General features: G+C 60.4%; 2 protein-coding genes across 2 annotated transcripts; one reads left to right on the top strand and one right to left on the bottom strand.

The window, feature by feature from the left end:
• Positions 1-7,548: 7,548 nt before the first annotated feature.
• On the bottom strand, positions 7,549-20,699 carry MRPL11 (mitochondrial ribosomal protein L11). The gene is made up of 6 exons (XM_045025928.1): positions 20,542-20,699; positions 19,797-19,931; positions 9,400-9,495; positions 9,031-9,124; positions 8,259-8,418; positions 7,549-7,975 (listed from the first exon to the last, which is right to left on the bottom strand). Exons 2-6 carry the CDS (start codon positions 19,917-19,919, stop codon positions 7,864-7,866), a joined length of 585 nt encoding a protein of 194 aa, XP_044881863.1. The 5' UTR covers positions 19,920-19,931; positions 20,542-20,699; the 3' UTR covers positions 7,549-7,863.
• On the top strand, positions 12,153-17,405 carry LOC123375192 (transmembrane protein 121-like). The gene is made up of 2 exons (XM_045025927.1): positions 12,153-12,337; positions 15,217-17,405. The coding sequence occupies exons 1-2, from the start codon at positions 12,226-12,228 to the stop codon at positions 16,158-16,160; spliced, it is 1,056 nt and encodes a 351-aa protein (XP_044881862.1). The 5' UTR covers positions 12,153-12,225; the 3' UTR covers positions 16,161-17,405.
• Positions 20,700-20,929: the final 230 nt, after the last annotated feature.

Raw genomic sequence — 20,929 nt, 5'->3', positions numbered from 1 at the left:
TTTCATCCCCCCCCCCCCCCCGCCCCCGGTGTTTCATTCAGGATCTGAATCAAGCAACTAAAAAGAGAAACCTGGAGGCTAAAAATAGCTCTGGAGTCTGTGTGATTTAGTGAGTGGCTCAGCGACTCAGCCTCCTAACAGCCAGTCCCTGCCAGAGCCAGGCCGGGGGAGGGGATAGGCAGTGCCAGCCAGCTGGCAACAGGACAGGGGGACATTGCCTTCTCTCCCAGCCAGACACCGGAGCTCACGCCGAGGGGAGCTCAACATGGTCAGGCATGGACCTCGTGCACTGACATGGAGTGACAAACAGTGACACACGCTCCACTAGGAACCAACGCACCAACATGTAGTAGCACACACTGACACACAAGCTGTCATGCACTGACATACAACACACGCTGACAGTCACTGGCTTGTGAGTCATCGCACAGACACATACCCATATGCTGGCCATTACATGCCACCACACAGGCACAGGCAGGATGCTATCCCCACACCCACACACGCTTGTAGCACCCTAGAAATGACAGGCCCTGTATCCCACTCCCCCGCCAACCCCCCCCTGAGCCAGCCAGACCCCCCCTTCCTGGGGACTGGATCAGAGCTGGTGCCCCCTAGTGGGGAAAGGCCCCATATCCCATTGCCTGCCCCCGAGCCAGCCAGTCCCTGGCCGGATCTGGGCTGGCACCCCTATAGGGGAAAAGGGCCCATGTCTAGGCCTTGGCTAGCTCTACCTGGGAGCTGCCCTCATTTCCAGACTCCTTTTATCAGGCGCTGGTGAATGTCCTGATGATGCTCCAGCACTGAGGACGATTTTCCAGGTAACTGTTTCTAAATGCAGCTTGCAAGCGTCCCATCCGCGTCAGAACCCAGGGAGAGGACAGATTGGTGGGAGCGCATGTTAGTTGAGCAAGGGCATAGACACAATGGCAGTGAGTGGAGGCCGTGAAGAGGGCATGTGGAGGGGGGACAGTGAATGTATGGAAAGGAGCCATTGTGTTAACCTGCTTAAATAAAATCACCTCCTGCCACTTTCCACCTGTTGCTTTTGATAACACAACATGAGCGATTTCTACTCCCCTGTCCAGCCTGCCAATCCCCCATCTCGCTCAGAACCCCTGCATGATACGGGGGGGGGCTGGCAGGCTCAGGGGAATAGGTTCGCTCCCCTCTGGGGGCACCGGATCCAATCAGCCCCAGGGATAGGGACAGGCTGGCTCAGGGGGGACAGAGAATGGAGTACAGGGTCACTCCCCTCTAGGGGGCACCGGATCCAATTGGGCCCCAGGGAGGGAACTGGCTGGCCCGGGGTGGGCAGGGAACAAGACATGGGGCCTTTCACCTTTAGCAGACCTTGGCACCAGTCTGGCTTCAAGGCAAGGGGACTGGCTGGCTCGGGGGGTTAGGAATGAGCTCTGGGGCCTGTCCTTCCTAGAGCACCATGACTGTGTGTTTTCTATTAGTGTTTTCAGTGGGTTCTGTATCCAGTTGTGGGGCAGGGGGCTAGTGGGTTAGACTGGGGGTGCTGGAAGCCGGCACTCCTGGGTTCTATCCCCCCCCTGCAGAGTGGGGATCACACACCCCTGCCTTAGTCTGGCTGCTGTTGCTCTGTGGCTCCCAGAAGGGCTGAAGGAAGGTGCCCCCCCCCATTGCCATCGGCATCTTTACCCCACCAAAAAAGGTTCTTTGCTCCTATTTTTAGCCCACTCCCAGGTTTTATATAGCTCTGAACGTTCACGTCCCCCTGCGTCCCGCGCTGGCGCGGGAGGGAAGAGCGAGAAAAATATCTACCAAGGTCCCTTCTTCATCGAAAATATCTCAGCAGTTGCCATGGAGACCCGCCCACAGCTTCACCTCCCAGCACAAGAGGCTTCGCAATACAGAGGGGCTGGAGGCTTTTTATAGACCCAATGTGCGAAAGGAGAGGGGGGCTAGAGCCAGCGGGATTGGCTAGCGCCCCCCCCCCCCCAGCGTGGGAAGTTCAGACCCAGCCACCCCCAACATCTACCTGTCAATCCAAATGCAGAATGGGGTTTCAGGATTTGAATGGGCTAGTTCTTCATTCCCACCAAGCCCAATCTGGCCCCCAACCCCCTGCTCTAACCCACTAGCCCCACTCTCTTCCCAGTCTTGGAACAGAACCCAGGTGTCCTGGCTCCCAGCCCCCACTTCCCTCCCAGAACGGGGAACACAATCTAGGACTTTACACCTTCCCAGGAATGATGCGCCGTTAGAGCCTGCTTGAGCAACACGGGACAAGGTGGGCTCACGTGGTTGACCCAGGGGACTGGGGAAGAGGAAGTGAATGCTGCCTCCAATGCCATGTTGTTCTAGGGCTGCCCTCCTGCAGGGAGCCTTCCCTGTCAAACTCCTTCGCCACTGCTGTGAGCTATTAACCGCTGCCACCTCCCAACCCAGAGGCGGCAGCATCTCAGCGCTGGGCAAGGGATTCCCATATAAACTGCCCTCACGCCCCACCCCAGCGAGGGCTATATCTCAGCACTGGTTGAGGCATCCCGGTAGAAACAGCCCCCACACCCGAGCCCAGAGGGGGCTGCATCTTAGCACCAGGTGAAGCGTAGCTGTAGAAACAGCCCCTGTGTCCCACCCCCGAGGGCATCTGAGCACCTGGGTGAGGAGTCTCTCTATAATCAGTCGTCACACTCCAGAGGCAGCTGCATCTCAGTGCTGGAGGAAACAACTCATATTCATATGCTGGTCAGGTGCTTTGAGACCCGAACTGGGAGGAATTCTGATTAAAAAGCCAGCAGTTCACAGAGCTATTTTTGAAAACACAAGGAGTAAATAAAAGGCAAAATAGCAGAGGCTGAAATGAATCTATTTTAAAACCCCCACGCCCAATTTCCTGCGAGTCCTGGGGCGAGGACATCGTGCTGGACCTAACCTGCACTTTTATAGACATAATCAAGCCAGAATGCAACCTACAGACGTCTAAATGTGTCTGACAAACACTCTGATGCAGCAATGAGGAGAGCCACACAGCTCCAACCTATTATATAACAGGCTCCCAGCACCAGAACAGTACCTGCAAATCCCAGAGCACTATGCTTATACATGTACTTGAAGACCCCTCATTCAGCACTGAGATGCAGCCACCGCTGGGGTGGGGTCTGAGGCTGTTTATACAGGGATTCCTCACTCGGGGCTGAGATGCGACCACTCTTGAGGTGGGATGCAGGACTGTTCACACAGGGATCCTTGCAGCTGCTTCTGGGGTGTGACAAAGCATTTGGCCGACTGTTGCATAGAAATGCTCTACCATGGTTTATAAAAAGAGAATTGCAGGGTATTGTGGCCAGCCCTGACTGTGAGCTCCCCATCCCACTCCTTGCACACAGCACCCCCTAGGGCAGGACTGGGGCACTAGGGTCAGCCCTGACTGCAAGAGGAGAGCACCAGCAATAAGTTACGTCAGAGCTCAGCACCCCCAGGGCTGCTCCTTGCTTCAGATCCAGGGTGACCAAGAGAGAAGCAGAACCACGCTATAGCAACAGAGAGGGGGAGGGAGGTTTTTTTGGGAGGGATGGACAGAGGAGTGTGAGCTGGAGGGTTGGCTCATTCTCTCCTCCCGCCCCCTGCTCTCAGTCCCTTTTCAGCCTGCGGCCATGGCTGAGGGATGCGGGGGCGGGCGGGAGGGGGAGAATCCGCTTTTTGCTGCCAAAATAGGAAAAAGGCAGAGATGCAGCTGTGACGTCACTGCTCCCCACCTGCATCACATCACCTAGGCAACAGTGTACAGGGGGATTGTTCACTGCAACAACAGAGCAAGGTGTGACAGTGGCCCCCCTCTCTCTCTCCTGCCCCCCCGACTCCTCCCCCTCCACCGCCCCAGACCTCTACAACCCCACCCCCACAGACCCCTCCACCCCACTCCCATTGACCCCACTGACACCTCCCCACTGATCCCCTATCCAGAGACCCCCTCCCTCACACAAACCCCTCCCACCACCCCAGACTCCTCCTTCACACAAACCCCTCCCTTCACCCCACTGCCCCGACCTACAACCCACCCCCAGACCCCCTCCCTCACACAAACCCCTCCTGACACCCCACTGCCCCCCACAGACCTCTACAACTCACCCCCAGACTCCCTTCCAACACCCAACTGCCCCCCACAGACCTCTATGACTCACCCCCAGACCTCTCCCTCACACAAACCCCTCCCAATACCCCACTTCCCCCCAGACCTCTACACCCTACCCCCCAGACTCCCTCCCTCCTACAAACCCTTCCTGACACCCCACTGCCCCCCACAGGGGGCAGGTTTCCATTCTGGGATGCAGTTGGGACCAGTGCCTCAGAGCAGGTGCTGGGGGTGAGATTTGGCTTGGCAGCACAGAGGGTAGGGGTAGATGGGGGGCAGAGACCATACCCCAACCATGCCAGGACCTATGCACCAGAGTCATGCCCAGCAAAATGGGAAGGGGGGGAGGCATGAGTAACAGCTCTAGATCTGTCCCTGTAGGTCTGGGTGTGTAGGGGCATTCATGTGCAGGGCAGTGCCACTTCTTCCTGGGGAGATGCATGTGGATGGGAGATCCATGTGTGTGTGTGGAGTGGTGGTGGTGGTTGTGTGCATCTGTGTATTTGTGGGGAGATATGTATGCTTGGGGGTGATCTATGTCTGGGTGGGCTGTGTGCATGGGAGTGATTTGTGTGCATGGAAGAGATGCATGTCTCTGGGGGGACTGTGTGTGAATGGGGCACTGCATGTCTCACAGGGCTGCGTGTTCATGGGGGCAGTGCATGTCTTCGGGGCGTTCTGTGGGCATGGGGGGTGTCCATGTCTCTGGGTGGGGTGGGGGCGATTTGTGCATGTGTGTAAATGGGCACAGCCCCCCATGTGGGATTGACATCCCACCCCACCATTCTGCGGCAGCCTCCCCTCCATCCCTTGCCCACGCAGCCCTAGCAACAGGAACCCGTCTCCTAGAGACTCTCTTACGTTGCTACGGCAGCAGCAGCACCAACAAGCGAGGAACCATCATTCCCTGGGAGTGGGGTGCTTTGGGGGGGAACAAGCAGGGAGCAGTCACCCCCCAGGGAAAAGATGGGGGGAAATTTCTCCCCATATCTCTCAGTCCCTCCCCATCCCTCCATCCCCCAACTAAACATTTCCCCTCACTCCCTGACCCCCAACTCCTCCCTCTCTCCTGCCGATCCAGCCCCAGGACAGGGGGATTGGGACATGGGGCCTTTCCCCTCACGGGGGTGTGGGGGCTTGCTCTGATCCAACCATGCAGCCCCCATACGGAACAAGTTTGCCAGGTCTCAGCCCCATTCCTAGCCAGGTGTCACACAAACTCCATCCCTTTGGGCACTAACTCGGCCCAGGCAAAGGCGCCAGGGCCAGCGGAGCTGAGCTCCTCGGGGAGGGGGACAGGGTGCGCATGGAGCAGGAAGGCTCCTTGGCATCAGCCCCACGGCTGCCCCAGAGGACTCCATTCCTGGGTTGTTGAGCTGCTTCTCCCCAGCACTGAGGGGCCTGAGCTGGCCGGACCCAGGATCAGGCCAGGCGGAGAGTGTTGGCTGCAGAGACACGGAAAGGTGGGGCCTCGCTCTGCCAAGGGCTGGGCCGGGAGCTGAGGTGGCTGGCTGGGCCAGGGGTGCCACCCACAGCCAGAGAATGAATGGGAAGGGATGAGACTGGCCAGAAAACCCCAGCCACACCCCCACATACAAACTGCCCCCCATGCACTCCATCCACACCCCCCACAGAACCCCTATCCAGACCCTCCACATTGCTCCACCTCACACTTGCACCCCCACTTCACCCCATCCACATCCCACGCCACCCACTGCACCCCATCCACACACACCCCAGAACCCGCCACACTGCTCCACCTCACACCTGCACCCCCCCACTGCACCCCATCCACACACACACCCCAGAACCCTCCACACTGCTCCACCTCACACCTGCACCCCCCACTGCCCCCCATCCACATCCCACGCCACCCATTGCACCCTCCACTGCACCCCATCCACACACACCCCAGAACCCCTATCCAGACCCCCCACCTTGCTCCACCTCACACCTGCACCCCCCACTACACACCTATCCACACCTTGAGCCCCCACTGCACAGCCACATACCCCCCATACCACATCCCTCATACACACACTGCACCCCATCCCCATCCCACTGCACCCCCCAAACCTGCAGCCCTATCCACATACCCCCACACTACACCTGCACCCCCATGCACACACTGCACCCTATCCACACACCACACCTGTATCACATAGCCCACACCTGCCCCCCAGGCACCCCCCCTTTCTTGCTGTCTAGCTCAAGGCAGCGTAACCCTGTGGCTGGCTCAAACAAAGGGCAATGGCTGCTCCATTAGCTGGGCGGGTGGGGGCTGTTGGCCAGCGTGGGGTGTGGGCTGGGACGGCCCCGGCAGAGCCCCAAACGGGGTCCCCATGCTGCAGTAAGGTAGGCACCATCTCCCCAAGCCCTGCTCCATGCCAGCAGCAATGCAAATCGTGGATAAACTCTGCCACCTGCTGGGGACAGCAGGAAACAGCAACTTGTCCCTCATTCCCCCCAGCCCCCTGCACCTCAATCCCAATCTGTCACCCTCGGCAGTCCTGGGCCTGGGCCCCCCTACCCCCACTCCGATTGATACCACTTAATGCTGATAACTCACAGTCAATCGAGAGCACGTGGAGGTGCCCGCGGCAGGCTGTTTGCCCCAGCAACCACGTCGTGTCCCAGCTCCAGGTAATTCTAGTCTGTCTGTTCACCTGCTTATTAGTTTCAAATAGAGATTTGATTCCCCTTCTTGTCTCACCTTAAAATCTTGTGAAATGATGCTATTGATACTACCCAGCTGCTGGGCCCTAGCCCAGAGGCAGCTGCATCTCAGCACCAGGCGAGGGATCCTGGTATAAACAGCCCCCTGCCCCACCCCAGAGGGGACCAGGTCTCAGGATCCCTGTATAAACAGCCCCATACCTCACCCCTGAGTCCCTTTCCTGAGTTAATACAGTAAACTGAGACCCTGGGGATGGACAAGGTACTTATGTTTCCTGTCCAAAATACATTCTGTTGGATTTATGATCCTTGATGATTGTTTGTCCTTGTTTTGTTCATTCCCCCAGCTGGGTTTGGTGTCCCTGAAATACATCTAATATATTGAAACACAATGGCTTCTCTACCACTTTCCAATCAACCTGGGTTTTGACAGAACGGCAGCTGGGCCGGTCCCCCGGATGTCTCAGCACATGGCACCGTCCCCTTCTCTAGAATTGCAACTGGCATTAATAATAAAGCAGCTAGTTTCCAGCCCTTGGGGTTACAAATATAATCTCCAAAGAGCTGTCCCACGCGTAACCCATGCAGCACTAACTGCCTGAACTAGAAATGAGGGAATAGCCCCGTGTCCTGTTCCCTGCCCCCCATCCTCTCCCCGAGCCAGCTAGTCTGACCGCTCTGGGGCTGGATCCAAGCTGTCGCCCCCTAGAAGGGAAAGGCCCCATATCCCAGGTCCCCACCCCTGCACACACAGACACAGGCTGCTCTTAGTTTGGGGGTCACAGTGGGGTTTTATTGGGTTGGGATTTTAATTGCATCAAAGCAATTCAGCACATTTTAAAGGATTGGATATGAGGGGTGGGGCTAATTCCCATTCTCCATAGAGGCAAGTCCATAGGACAAAGATGGCCAGGATAGGGGAACAGGGGTGGGGGGAACGGATGGACAGACTGACATGCTGCTCCTGAGGGGATGCCCCCAGCTCCCCATGCCCAGAGTGGGGCTTTGACCCTGGGGGCCAGGAACGTGGGATCTGGACTTGCTGGCCCTGCAGTCCCCTAGGGAGGTGGGTGTCCTGGAGATCATTGCTTCTTGGGGACCGCTTCCAATACCGCTGCCTGGGCTTTTGCTGTCGCCGCCGCCAAGGCCTCCTCACGCTGCTGCCGGAACACGGCATATTCCTCTGCACTGAGGCTGGTGGGGGAAGAAGAAAGGGGTCAGATCTACCTGACATGGGAGACCTGGCTCCCAGCCCCATCTAGCACTTTAGACCACACCCAGCCCCACCTGCTCTAACCACTAGATTCCACTCCCTGCCCAGACCTGGGGCTAGAACCCAGGAGTCCTGGCTCCCAGAGCCAGGCATAGAACCCAGCAATCCTGACTGCCAACTCCCCCAGCTCCCCCCACTCACCCAGAGCTGGGAACCCAGGGCTCCCGGCTCCTGCCCCCTCACGGGCTCTGTGTGGGTACTCACTCTCTCACCACCTTGATGCCCAGGGTTCTGGCACTGCCAATGAGCGACTTCACCACCTTCTCCAGACTCGTGTCCCGCACCACAAAGTTGGAGTTCTTGGACTTCACCAGAGCGATCTCGTACAGATGCTTCAGCGTCACCATGCCCGCTACCTCGTGCCCTGTTCAGCCAGAGACCTGTTAGCTCCACCCATGCGGCCCCATCACAGCCCCCCTGCGGGCCCCTTGCACCCTGACCCACAGCTCCCCTACCCCTTGTAGACCCCCGTGTCCCAACCCGCAGTGCCCCCCAATGGACCACAGGGCCCCTCCAGCCAACCTGCAGCCCTCCTGCAAAGCCCCTCCTTCCTGACCCACAGTTCCCCGTGTGCCATGGTCAGACGCAGTCCAGAGCTCTAATGCTGGAAGCAGCCACCAGGGGACCCACAGGCTCTTTCTATGGGGTGCACTTGCTGCAGGGCATCTCCAAGAGGGTGTGAATCCTGGGGGCCCAACTCTCCCCTCAACACCTGTTCACAGGGCATCAGGGCCGGTAGGGAAGTGGAGGGAGGCCCTGGGTGCCACTCAGCATGTGCTAGCTGGGGTTCGACACAGAGGGCAGCGTGGGCACCCCCAGAGCACAGGGTGACTGCCCCCCGCCGGTGAGACTCCTGCCCTGACCACTCTGTGTGGCCCTGCTCCCGCATTGTGTGAGCCCCTCCCCACCAGCCTGGGCCTCTCCCCTCCCTGCTCCGTGTCCCCCCAGATTGCGCTGCCCCCGTTCACCTCCTCACCGGTCTGTGCTGCTCCCTTGTCGATGCCGGCGGCTGCCTTGAGGAAATAGGAGGCTGTGGGCTGGTTGATCTGGATCTCGTAGGTTCTGTCTGGCTGCAACACATCAAGGGGGTGGGGCTTAAACTGGGGTCCCGCCTGAGGAGACCCCTCTGCACCCAAAGAGAGAGACCCCCCCAGTAACCTGCCACACACAGATCCTGCCCCACTGCAGAGGGGTGTGCTCTGGCCCAGTGGCAGTGATGGGGTGGAGCAGGCTAGGGCAGTGTGTGTGGTGGTGCCTCCCCCTGATATCAATGCACATGGGCAGCAGGGTGTGATGTTCCTGGGGTGTGTGCGCTGGGCGGGGGTTGTGCTGTGGTGTGTCTCACCTTGACATCAATGCGCACGGGCAGCGGCACCCCCTCCTTGATGTCCTTGGTTCGCTCATTGAAGTCTTTGCAGAACTGCCCGATGGGGATGCCCCTCTGGGGAGAGAAGCAGGGACACTGTCAGGGGATTTGGATCCCCCACTCGCCTGCCCCATATGCCCTAGAATCTCTTGCAGATCCATGTGTGACCCAACCCCAAACCACAGCCGGTGCTCTCCAGAGGGGGAAGGCCCTGTACCCCATACCCCACACCCGAGCCAGCCAGACCCCTGTCCTGGTACATGCCCCTCCACTTCCCTTTCCCTGTTTGATGGCCCGGGGTAAGGCTACTACACAGAGTCCAGATCCAGGGGGTAACACAGGGCTCTGGATCTGGTGGGACAAGTTGTGCAATGTGAAGTTGTCACTAATGATCAGCCAAATAAAGCTGAATGAGAGCAGCGCTCGCTGCCTCCCGGAGCAGTTGTGAGCTCCCCAGGGAACCCAGACATCACATCGACCACTCACACATCCCACCCAGATGGACCTCCAGACATGCGCAGCATATCCCCTGCCCAGCACACACACCCCAGCACACCACGAGAAACACACAGCACAACCCCCACCCAGCGTGCAAACCCAAGAAACCACACACCCCAACACACTCACAGCAGAACCCCTGCCCAGCGCACACACCCCAGCAACCCCACACCCCGACACATGCATAGTATAATCCCTGCCGAGCGCACACACCCCGAGACACGCACAGCACAACCCCTGCCCAACGCACACCCCACAGGAACCCCACACCTGGAGACATGCAAAGCACAACCCCCACCCAGCATGCACACCCCAGCAACCCCACACCTCGAGAAACACACAGCACAACCCCCGCCCAGCGCACACACCCCAGCAACCCCACACCCAGAGACACGCACAGTATAACCCCACCCAGCACGCACATCCCAGCGAACCCCACACAGGCAGACACACATGCAGAGCCCGCAATGAGCCCTTCTGGCCTCAGAGCCTATGTACCACACACAGCCGGACCTGCTCCCTCCAGCGGGGGGCAGCACACACACTAGCCCAGGCCCCATGCCCATGCTATTGTGCCCCTTTGTTCATTGCTCTGGTCACTGTGCTATGATTGACAGGAGGATACCAGGGTGGCACCTCCTTCCCCGTCCATCACTGCCTGAGCTATCAGGGCAGGCCGGCTACTGCAGGGATCTGCACCAGGATGGGCCGACGCTGGCGCTTTGGGGCCCCAAACGCTGTAGCTGTAGACTTGTAACCCTGCCCCCGGCCCAGGAATGGACAGTCCTGCCCCGGAAGGGACTGAACTCCTGGGCCCAGGAGAATCACTGGGACTGTACAGGGGCAGCAAGAATACCACCCCCGCCCCCGCCCGCCCCAGGGACAGACCCCAGACCCTGATTCCTACCCCCCCCCAACCACTAGACCTCACTGCCCTCAAGCGCTGGGAAGAGAACCCAGGAGTCCTGGCTCCCAGACCTTGCTCTAACCATTACACCCCAACCCCCTCCCGGACTTCACCCCTCAGCCGGAGCCCCCTCCCCACCCCCCAGAGCACCGAGAGCAGCCCAGGCTCCCCGCCCCCATTCCGGCGGCACTAGGACCCCGCGCAGAGCCGGGAACCCCGGCCGGATTCAGGCCCCGCCCCCCTGCGCTCACGCACGCGCGCTGCTGCCGCTCCAGCACACGGGACCTGCAGGTAATGGGGGCGGGGAACAGGCGGCCCTGCCCCCGAGCTGCGCGCGAGACGGGCAGCGGGAAGCAATGGGGTGGGGGAGGCAGTGGGGGGATTGGGGGCTGGGGGAGGAGGAAGCAATGGGGTGGGGGGAGGCAGTGGGGGGATTGGGGGCTGGGGGAGGAGGAAGCAATGGGGTGGGGGAGCCAGTGGGGGGATTGGGGGCTGGGGGAGGAGGAAGCAAAGGGGTGGGGGAGGCAGTGGGGGGATTGGGGGCCGGGGGAGGAGGAAGCAATGGGGTGGGGGGAGGCAGTGGGGGGATTGGGGGCCGGGGGAGGTAATGGGGGATTGGGGAACGGGGGAGGAGGAAGCAATGGGGTGGGGGGAGGCAGTGGGGGGATTGGGGGCTGGGGGAGGAGGAAGCAATGGGGTGGGGGGAGGCAGTGGGGGGATTGGGGGCCGGGGGAGGTAATGGGGGATTGGGGGCCGGGGGAGGAGGAAGCAATGGGGTGGGGGGAGGCAGTGGGGGGATTGGGGGCCGGGGGAGGTAATGGGGGATTGGGGATAGGGGGAGGAGGAAGCAATGGGGTGGGGGAGGCAGTGGGGGGATTGGGGGCTGGGGGAGGAGGAAGCAATGGGGTGGGGGGAGGCAGTGGGGGGATTGGGGGATTGGGGATAGGGGGAGGAGGAAGCAATGGGGTGGGGGGAGGCAGTGGGGCGGATAGGGGGAGGAGGAAGCAATGGGGTGGGGGAGGCAGTGGGGGGATTGGGGATAGGGGGAGGAGGAAGCAATGGGGTGGGGGGAGGCAGTGGGGGGATTGGGGGCTGGGGGAGGAGGAAGCAATGGGGTGGGGGGAGGCAGTGGGGGGATTGGGGGCCGGGGGAGGTAATGGGGGATTGGGGATAGGGGGAGGAGGAAGCAATGGGGTGGGGGAGGCAGTGGGGGGGATGGGGGAGGAGGAAGCAATGGGGTGGGGGGGATTGGGGCCGGGGTGCGATGGGGTCAGGCTCACAGGATCTGGGGACACATGGTAAGCCCTGACCCCCTCCCCACAGGCAAGGCTGCGCAGGGAGCAGCACCCAGGGCTGTGGATTAGGGAGCAGACACAGGGGACTGGCCACAGCTTGAAGCCATGGCAGGGAGTGGGGCACAGACAGCCGGACAGAGCCCCAGCCCGAGCCCTGGACTGATGCAGGGGGAGGGGCGAGGCCCAGCCTGCTGCCAGGGAGGACCAGGATGCCCAGGTCAGTATGTCGCTCTGAAATCACCCCTGCTCTAACAAGCTAGACCCCTCTCCCCTCCCAGAGCTGGGGACAGAACATCCACCCCCTTAGCATCACGTCAGGGAACTGAGGTCAGCGGCAACAAACAGCTCTTCCTGTCACCCACTGAACTACTGTGCAGTGCTGCTTTTACACAACCCCAGCCCAGAGGTGGCTGCAGCTCAACACTGAGCAAGGGATCCCTGCATAAACAGCTCTCATACCCCACCCCAGAGCCAGCGGCTTCTCTGCACCAGGTGAGAGATCCCTGCATAAACAGCCCCAGTGCCAGACGCTGCACGGTCCCTGGCTGTCTACTAGTCTGTGAAGTGCCCGAGAGTCCTGCTGTGGGGAGACGCTGGGAGCTGACACGTCTCTGGCAGGGCAAATGAATCCATCCGACCGTCATGGGAGTGGGGAGGGTGGAGAGCCCAGGAGCTACATGCTGGGCTGGAAGCTGGCATAGGGTGACCAGATGTCCTGATTTTATAGGGACAGTACCGATATTTGGGGCTTTTTTTTTTTAATATGGGCTCCTATTACCCCACCCCCGTCACATTTTTTTCACACTTGCTGTCTGGTCACCCTAAGCTGGCACCAAGGAGGGAGGGACAGGCCCCCAGCACCTACCCCCACCTGCAGGGATCACCTACCGCAGGGGTCCCCAACCCCCGGTCCGCGGCCCGGTACCGGTCCGCGGCCTCTTACAAACCGGGCCGCGAACCGACCCAGTGGACCTCCCACAGGCGTGCCTGCGGGAGGTCTACCCGAGCCGTGGGACGAGCGCTCCCTCCGCAGTCATGCCTGCGGGAGGTCCGCTGCTCCCGGGGCTCCGGTGGACCTCCCGCAGGCATGACTGCGGACGGTTCGCTGGTCGCGCGGCTCAGCTGCACCGCCCGCAGGCACGCCTGCGGGAGGTCCACTGGCTCCGGTTGAGCTGCCGCAGGCATGCCTGCGGGCGGTCCAGCTGAGCCGCGGGACGAGCGCTCCCTCCGCAGGCATGACCGGTCCCTGGTCCTGAAAAGGTTGGGGACCCCTGACCTACCGGAAGGGGCCATTCCCATCCCCTGCCAGAGCACACTGCTGTCAGCAAGGCAAATGGCTGGCTCTGGGATCCACGAGGGAGGGGGGCGAGCATGAAGGCAGCGGGCAGGCAAAGTGGCCCCACTAATGCAGCCCGGCACGTCACAACCACCTCCCAGCCCCCACAACCAGCCAGTGCCACCCCCAGCTGTGTCACCCTTCCAAACTCCACCATTCCTGGAGGCGGGAGGGGGGGGGAAGGAGGCAGGAAAGACAGGGATGGGAAGAGCTTATTGAACCTTCCCACCCCCCCCCCCATCCATAAATCATGCTGCCTTGCTAGGAGCTGGCACTATCAGCTGCACTGGCATCAGGCCAGTTGGGAAATTGGACCCTTGGTCTCTACCATCATGGGGGGGAGGGCCAGGCCCAACCCCTACTCAGGCTGGGGCACAGGTCTGCTAGCCAAAGCTGAGAGAATCCTACCCCGCCTCCTCCCTGCAGCAGCCTAGTCAATAACCACATGGGCCCTTTAACCTCTGGAAATCAGTGCTGTGTGCGCACCAGCAAGGCACCTAGCGCCTGCCTCAGGGTTGGGGTGTAGGGGCTATTTATACAGGGATCCCTCGCCCAGCACTGAGATGCAGCTGGCTCTGGGCTGGGGCACCGGGGAGGGGGGGCTGTTTATATACAGATCCCTCACCTGGTGCTGAGATGCAGCTGGCTCTGGGGCATGGGGCTGTTTATATCTAATCAACAGTAATGAAATGCCACGTCAAGGTGGCTGAAGCCGCTATTTGTGGCTGCATGAGCATGGCCAGTGTGTATGTTTGTAGTGTTTGCTATGGGGCAGGGCAGGGCAGGGGGCGGGCTCCCCCTCCGCTGGCTGCTCTCCCCTGAGAAGGTGCCATGGTGAAGGACCAGAGTGGCAGGGGCTGGCTGCCTTGCTGGCCTGTTAAGAATGAGGGGACAGAGCTGCCAGCAACACTGATAGTTGCTGGGATCAGCAACCAAATACCTCGCTGCTCAACTCCGCCCCGCACAAAGGTGCTGCTGTCGGAGCCAGTGGTTAGAGCTGAGAGCCAGGACTCCTAGGTTCTACACTCAGCTCTGGGAGGAGAGTGAGTCTAGTGGCTAGAGCAGCAGGCTGGGAGCCAGGAGGTCTAGCCCCAGCACTGCCACCATGTGCCCCTGGGTGAGCCCCTCTCGCTCAGTGCCTCAGTTTCCCTGTGTGGGACAGGACTGGGCTGACCCAGTTTCAGGGTCCCTAACAGGTACAGGAGCCAGCACAGTCAGAACACTCCCATCACCCTGCCTGCCCAGCTGTGCTCCTCAGATAACTCCCTACAGGCACCTTCCCCACTGAGGGCGTTCTGTGCTAGAGGGGTCCCGGTGGGACTGGTGCAAGGGCCAGGGGTGAAGTACAGGGGAATGCAGGGGTGCTGGGCCAGCCCCTCCCTGGGAGCCCTGCAGAGAGGCTCCATTCCTCAGGGCAGCAAAACGGGAAGTGCGTTCCCTGCAATGCAGCCTGTGGGGGGCAGAGGGGAGCACAGTCCCCACCCCCTGCCCACAGCACTAACCACGGGGGCATTTGGAGTGACCCATGCTGGAGGCCCAGCATTAGCCCCAGGATGGTATGTGCACGTCAAGAGGCCATGGCCTGTCCTTGGTCCCCCATGGCCCAATTGTCCATAGCCAGGTCCCCTCTGGCCTGTCCTCGGTCCCTGTGGGCCCAGCATTAGCCCCGGGATTGTGTGTCCCAAGTCTGCAGCCTGGTCTCTCGTGGCCCATCCTGCCCCAGGCAAGCGTGACTCACCACCGCTGTCCTTTCCCCACAGGTGCTGCCAGCTGGCCACCCCCTGTGACCAGGCTCCCCCGCTCCATGGTGCCACCGCCCCCTGCCAGCAAGCCACACGCCTGCATGTCAGTGGTGGTGATCGTCTCCACCATGGCGGCGGTGGACGTGTACCTGATGGAGCTAAGCGCTGGAGCGCAGCGGGCCAGCGTGCTGGCCCTGGCCCTGGCAGGTGATCTGTGCTTCCTCTTGGTGCTGCGCTACGTGGGGGCATGGGTGGGTGCCGAGGCCCGGACCCCACGGCATGGCTATACCATGGCACTCTGGTTCCTCTTTGTCTTCACCCTGGAGATCAAGCTATACTTCATCTACCAGGGGTACCGGGCCGACCGGCGCACCCCTGACCCGCTGGCCCGCCGTACCCTGACCCTGCTGCTCTCCATCTGCATCCCCTCCCTTTACGTGATCCTGGTGGCCACCGAGCACCTGCAGCATGTGGCCACCTTCCAGCGCAAGGAGGTCCTGCGTGGCCGGCTCCTCTGGGTGGTGGTGGACCTGCTGGACCTGCTGGAGATGCAGGCCAGCCTGTGGGAGCCTCAGTGGCAGAGGCTGCCGCTATGGGCCGAGGGTCTGACTTTCTTCTACTGCTACAGCCTGCTGCTGGTGCTGCCCTGCGTGGCACTGGGCGAGATGGACCTGCCCGCCCCACCCCGCCTCCCACTGCTAAGCCTGCTGGCCGTCAACCTGGCCACACTGGCCATCCGGGCTGCTGACCTGCTGCTCTACCGCGACCAGCGGGTCTCTGCCATCTTCATGGCCAAGAACCTACTGGCCATCGCGCTCAAGGGGTGCACAGCCCTGCAGTACCACAGAGCCGGGGCTGCCGGGCTGGGGGAGCTTCCCCCTGGGGACATGCCATGTCACACGCCCCGGCGTGGGGGCACGGACAGCACCTCTGGGCCCAGGTTGACCCCCCAGGAGTTCTGAGTGCCCAGGGACACTGCAACACCCACCCCCTGAGCTGGAGGGACACTGGCTATGAGCATGGGGCCAGATCCCCAGCTGGTATCTTCTGGCAAAGCTGCTCTGATGTAAACTGGCCCCCAGACGCCTTCACACGCAGAGAGGGGCTGAGATCACAAACCACTATTCACTAAGGGACAGGGCTAGCACAGAAAGGGGCCGAGGAACACCAGGCATAGCAGGGGGCTCTGGGTTGGGAGCAAGGGGCACTGGCAGAGCTGGAGCCCAGGGCTGAGACAGCTGGGGAGCTGCAGGTGGGGACTGAGGGACACCAGCAGTGCTGGGGTGGGAGGCAGGATCCACCGCTGCCCTTTGGGGTCCACTCCCCATTGCAGCACATTGATGACCACTGTGTACACTCATCACCCCTATGTTGAGCTAGACATATTGGCCCACACCCAGCTGGCCCCGTGGTGAGGGACTGGAGTGTGGCGAGCCCAATGGGTGGTGCCAGCTCTGGCATTCAGAGAGGTAGGGGACACATGCCCGGGCCTGGATGCTCCGTGCAGGACAGAGGCGAAATAAAGAAGAGCTAACCCACACCAGACATTGGATCCCAGTGTGCACGGAGTCCTGGGGCTGGTGCACCACGGCCTGCATTCTCCACCCACTGCCCCCAGGGAAGCGCCAGCCCCTGCCCTTGGCGAAGGCCGGGCTGGGGAGGGATAGAGCCCTGAGTACCCCCCTCTATCAGCCAGTGGGACCCAGGACTCCTGGGTTCTGTCCCAGCTCAGTCACTGACTCAGTGTGTGACCTCAGAGAAATGGTTTGTCCCTCTCTGGGCCCTCAGTTTCCCCATCACAGAATTCAGGGCATTCCCAGCCCAGTGGCGGCTGGTTAGTGAGTGACCACAGACAACGTGCTGTGAAATCCCCTACGAGGGGCTGCGGCCCCCTCTTGTCACTGGGGAGAGGCTCACGCCTTGGCTCCTTTAGAGCCAGGCCCACCCCAGCAGCTCCTGGCTCTGTGCTTGGGCTACCCAGTCCCCTCCAGCTTGAGAGAAGGGGCTTTAACATGGACCCTTCCCTGCACCCATCCTGCCCCAGCGCCGGAACATGGCCACCTCTGGGGTGGGCACAGGGGCTATTTATACAGGGCTTCCTCCCCAGCACCCCTTGGAGGGGAAAGGGCCAGTGCCCCATTCCCTGGCCCTGCTATCCCAGCGGGGGGGGGGGGGGGGGAATGGGGTAAGGACACAGAAGCAGAATGAGCCCCATACCGTCTTTTCCAAAGGGCACTGTCCCTGATCTGGCCCCAAACCAGGGGGACTGGCTGGCTCATGGGGAGGGGGGCTCAGGGCTATCAGCTCATATTTACAGCAAAAGCCTTTTGCCTTCTCCAGAGCTGAGGCAATCCCAGCGTGGGGGCCAGGATTCAGTGGGGTCACCCCATGGCTCTGTTACAGCAGCCCAACAGGACTCTCCACACTCCCAGCAGAGGAGAGGCCAAGTGCCTTGCTGCTGGGACAGATGCCCACTACCCACCGGCTGGGCCCCGCCATGCCAGGAGGCAGCATGGTCTTGGGGAAGGGTGGGAGGGTGCACTGGGCTGGGACTCAGGACACTGGGGTGCAATCCCCACCACGATTCCCTGCATGACCATGGATGAGTCATGGCTGCTCTATGGGCCTCAGCTAACAGCCACCCTACCTCTGCCCAGGAGCTCTTTGGGACAGGTCTCTTGGTATGGGTCTGTGTAGGGCCGGGCATGCTAGGAGCCCTGAAATCAGCCGGGGAAACGTCTGTGCAGCCCCCAGCATGACGAGGGCTGATCTCAGTCGAGGGAGAAGTGTGTGTGGGGGTGTGTGTGTGGGGGGGGGGGGGTGTGGCCCAGTAAAACGGAGCCTCTGGGCTCCGCCTTTGTACAAGCAGCAGCTACAGATGGGGGCTCACTGTGAGGCAGGGCCATTCCAGCCCAGCCCCTCTCTAGCCATTGTCTGAACACAGCCCAGAGCGAGTTGCAGCAGCAGACATAATAACACAGGTGCATCGCTGGGCAGTGCTCACTCTAAGCGGTGGGATCAGGGGTGCAGCGGGAGCTTGTGCAGTCACATGTCAAGGCCAGAAGGGCCCATTCGAATCCTCCAGTCTGACCCCCCAGCTGGATAATCCCCCCAAGGATCCTGCAGCCTGCCCAGAGCTGCTCGTTGAGCTTTTAGAGAAAGACTCCAGGGCTGCATTGAGACTCCAAGCAACAGACTCCCTTCCCACCCTGACCCCATTCCTGGGGCACTTGTCAGAAGGGCAGATCTGCCTCCCTCTTAAACAATGGCCCATGAATGCATCCAGGCATCACCTCCAGGCCCTTGACTCTCGTTCAGCCTCTGTTGGTGACATTAATGAGCTCCCTGCTCCAGAACCACCCCCACCCCAAGCGGAAGGTCTGAGAGACTGGGGATCAAGCCCCCTTGGAACCTCGTCTGGGAAAATCTAACTCCATGCAGTTCCCACAGCCTCTCCCTGCAAGACATTCTCCAGCCGTTGGGTCACTGGGGGGCTCTTTTCTGCACCCTCTCTGATTTTTCAACACATGGCAATGCATGTGGACGAACCACGCGGACTAGTACAGGGCTCACCAGTACAGAGGCAAAATTCCCTCCCTGCTCATACTCACTAATCCCGTTTACACAGTCAAAGGGATCACTAGCCAGTTTCTAGCCCCTTTCATAGGGGTGCATTGATTTTGTCTGGCCCTAGGTGTTTCGTTAGAATGCCGTGAGGTACCAAATCAGATGCCTTGTGGAGTCCCAATCAAGTGTATCAATGCAGTTACCGTCAGCGACTAAGCTGTGATCTCATGCAAACACGATGCCAGACCCGTCTGACAGACGGACTCCCCAGAAAGTCATCACCGGCATCGGTTACAACACTCATTCCTCGCAGCACAGGTCAGAGGCGCTCTCCCACAGCTAAAGCCACCAGTGCCAGCTGCCCCGGGGGCTACTCCCAGCCTGAACCGATCCTTTCCACAGGCATTCGAACGAAAGACAACCCCTTGTGATTCCTGAGTGCCTCATGCCCAGCCTGGCTGGGACCGGAACCCCAACACAAAGTTCAATAGAGCAATATCTCTCTGCCCCCCACCCCAAGGGGGAAGATGCTTCAACTGCAGAGAGCTCAAGAGCCAGTAGAGGGACTGGGCCCCATAAGAGAGACAATCCTAAAGGGCTCTGTGCCCCCATGTGTCTCCCAAACATGCCTGGGGAGGCTGGATCTCTTCCTGCCCACAAACACTGCGCCCCTCGTAACAGGTGTAAGAGGAAATCCTCCTTCCATAAGCTGGGATGCTGCCCTGACATCTGCATCCAGCCAGCAAATGGGAGAGGGCTAAAGACCCCATACTGCAGGATTTGAACCACAGATCCAACAGCCTTGAGCAGCCCAGAGTGAGAGCAGCTAACCCTGTTCCCACCTTGTGAGGAGCCGCAGGGGCAGCAGGAACCTGGGGGAGGGGATTACTTTGGAGCATCACTGTCCCAGAAGCACCTGCTGCCCTTGCAGTGAACCTCATTAGCCCACACCATTGTTAAACACACCAACCACCCCCAGTATAACAGGCCTCCCCGCCCCGATCACACAGCCAGTGAGAGGACTGGCCTACCTGCCCGAGGACGGGGCCCAGGGGAGGCCCCGGAATGGCCTGCCCTGCCCGGATGATCATTCGGATTACACTCCCGGGATCGACCTTCTTCACAGCTTTGGCGGCACGGGAGATTTTTGACATGGTGAGTCTCAGCTGCGAGATGAGTACAGGGGAAAGAGGAGGTCACAGGGGAGAGTTCTGGGGAGCTGGCAGGCTCTCTCTAGCACCCACCACACTGGCACTAGGAAGGGCTCCTTTGCCACCCAAGAGGTGCCATAGGCCTGGGGAAACTGTCGTTTGTGCCATATCACAGTTAGAAACCACTGTTCCCTGAGAGTCCTAGTGCTCCCCACCCCCATTGTACAGCCATACAGCTCAACCCCCCAATACCCATGGCTTCTGTACCCCTGATCCCCTGTACATACCCTAACCATACACCTCAGTCCCCCCCAATCCCTTGTACACACCCTAACCATACCCCTCAGCCCCTCCCGATCCCCTGTACATCCCCTAACCATACCCTTCATTCCCCCCCGATCCCCTGTAAATATCCAAACCATCCACCTCAGTCCCCCCAATCACCTGTACATACCCTAACCATACACCTCAGCCCCATCCCATACGCCCTCACCATACAGCTCAACCTCCTTTGCGCCCCACCACCGCATGGCCCCTTCTGGCCCCTGCCCTGTGCTCCCCACCCATGGCCACTCCCCAAACCTCAGCCTCCCTTCCCCATTGCCCCACGCGCCCCAGAACTCACCCTGCGGCTCAGCCCCTAATAACTCCACTCGCCGCTCTCAGCCCAGGCTGGGCGCAGACATATTGGGGCAGGAGACTCGGCGAACGGCATGCCGGGAGCTGTAGTTCCCCTTGGCCCTTCCCTGTGCATACCCAAGTATATGCTGGGAGTTGTAGTTCTCATTGGCTCTTCCTGTGCCATCCCAAGTCCTCCATGTGCATGCTGGGAACTGAAGTCTCCCCCCCGACACGTGCTGATACAGGTGCATGCTGGGATTGGTAGTTCCCATCCCAAAAGAGAGCGAGAGACACACACAGTGCTTTGTTTTATGCCAGAGAGCAGCTCGATCCATTCAAGCTTGCTAGTCCTTTTCAGTAAGCCAGGGTGTTCCAAGTTACTTCTCTCACCT

Source organism: Mauremys mutica, chromosome 7 (genome assembly GCF_020497125.1).
Source record: "Mauremys mutica isolate MM-2020 ecotype Southern chromosome 7, ASM2049712v1, whole genome shotgun sequence".
NCBI classification, from domain to species: domain Eukaryota; kingdom Metazoa; phylum Chordata; order Testudines; family Geoemydidae; genus Mauremys; species Mauremys mutica.
This window is presented reverse-complemented; position numbering and strand designations above follow the sequence as displayed.

Coding starts and splice junctions, on each gene's coding strand:
- LOC123375192 (XM_045025927.1), top strand. CDS start 12,226: ATGGCAGGGAGTGGGGCACAGACAGCCGGACAGAGCCCCAGCCCGAGC. Junction 12,338..15,216: donor GGGAGGACCAGGATGCCCAG/GTCAGTATGTCG, acceptor CTTTCCCCACAG/GTGCTGCCAGCTGGCCACCC.
- MRPL11 (XM_045025928.1), bottom strand. CDS start 19,919: ATGTCAAAAATCTCCCGTGCCGCCAAAGCTGTGAAGAAGGTCGATCCC. Junction 9,125..9,399: donor CCGTGCGCATTGATGTCAAG/GTGAGACACACC, acceptor GATGTGTTGCAG/CCAGACAGAACCTACGAGAT. Junction 7,976..8,258: donor GGCATCAAGGTGGTGAGAGA/GTGAGTACCCAC, acceptor TTCCCCCACCAG/CCTCAGTGCAGAGGAATATG.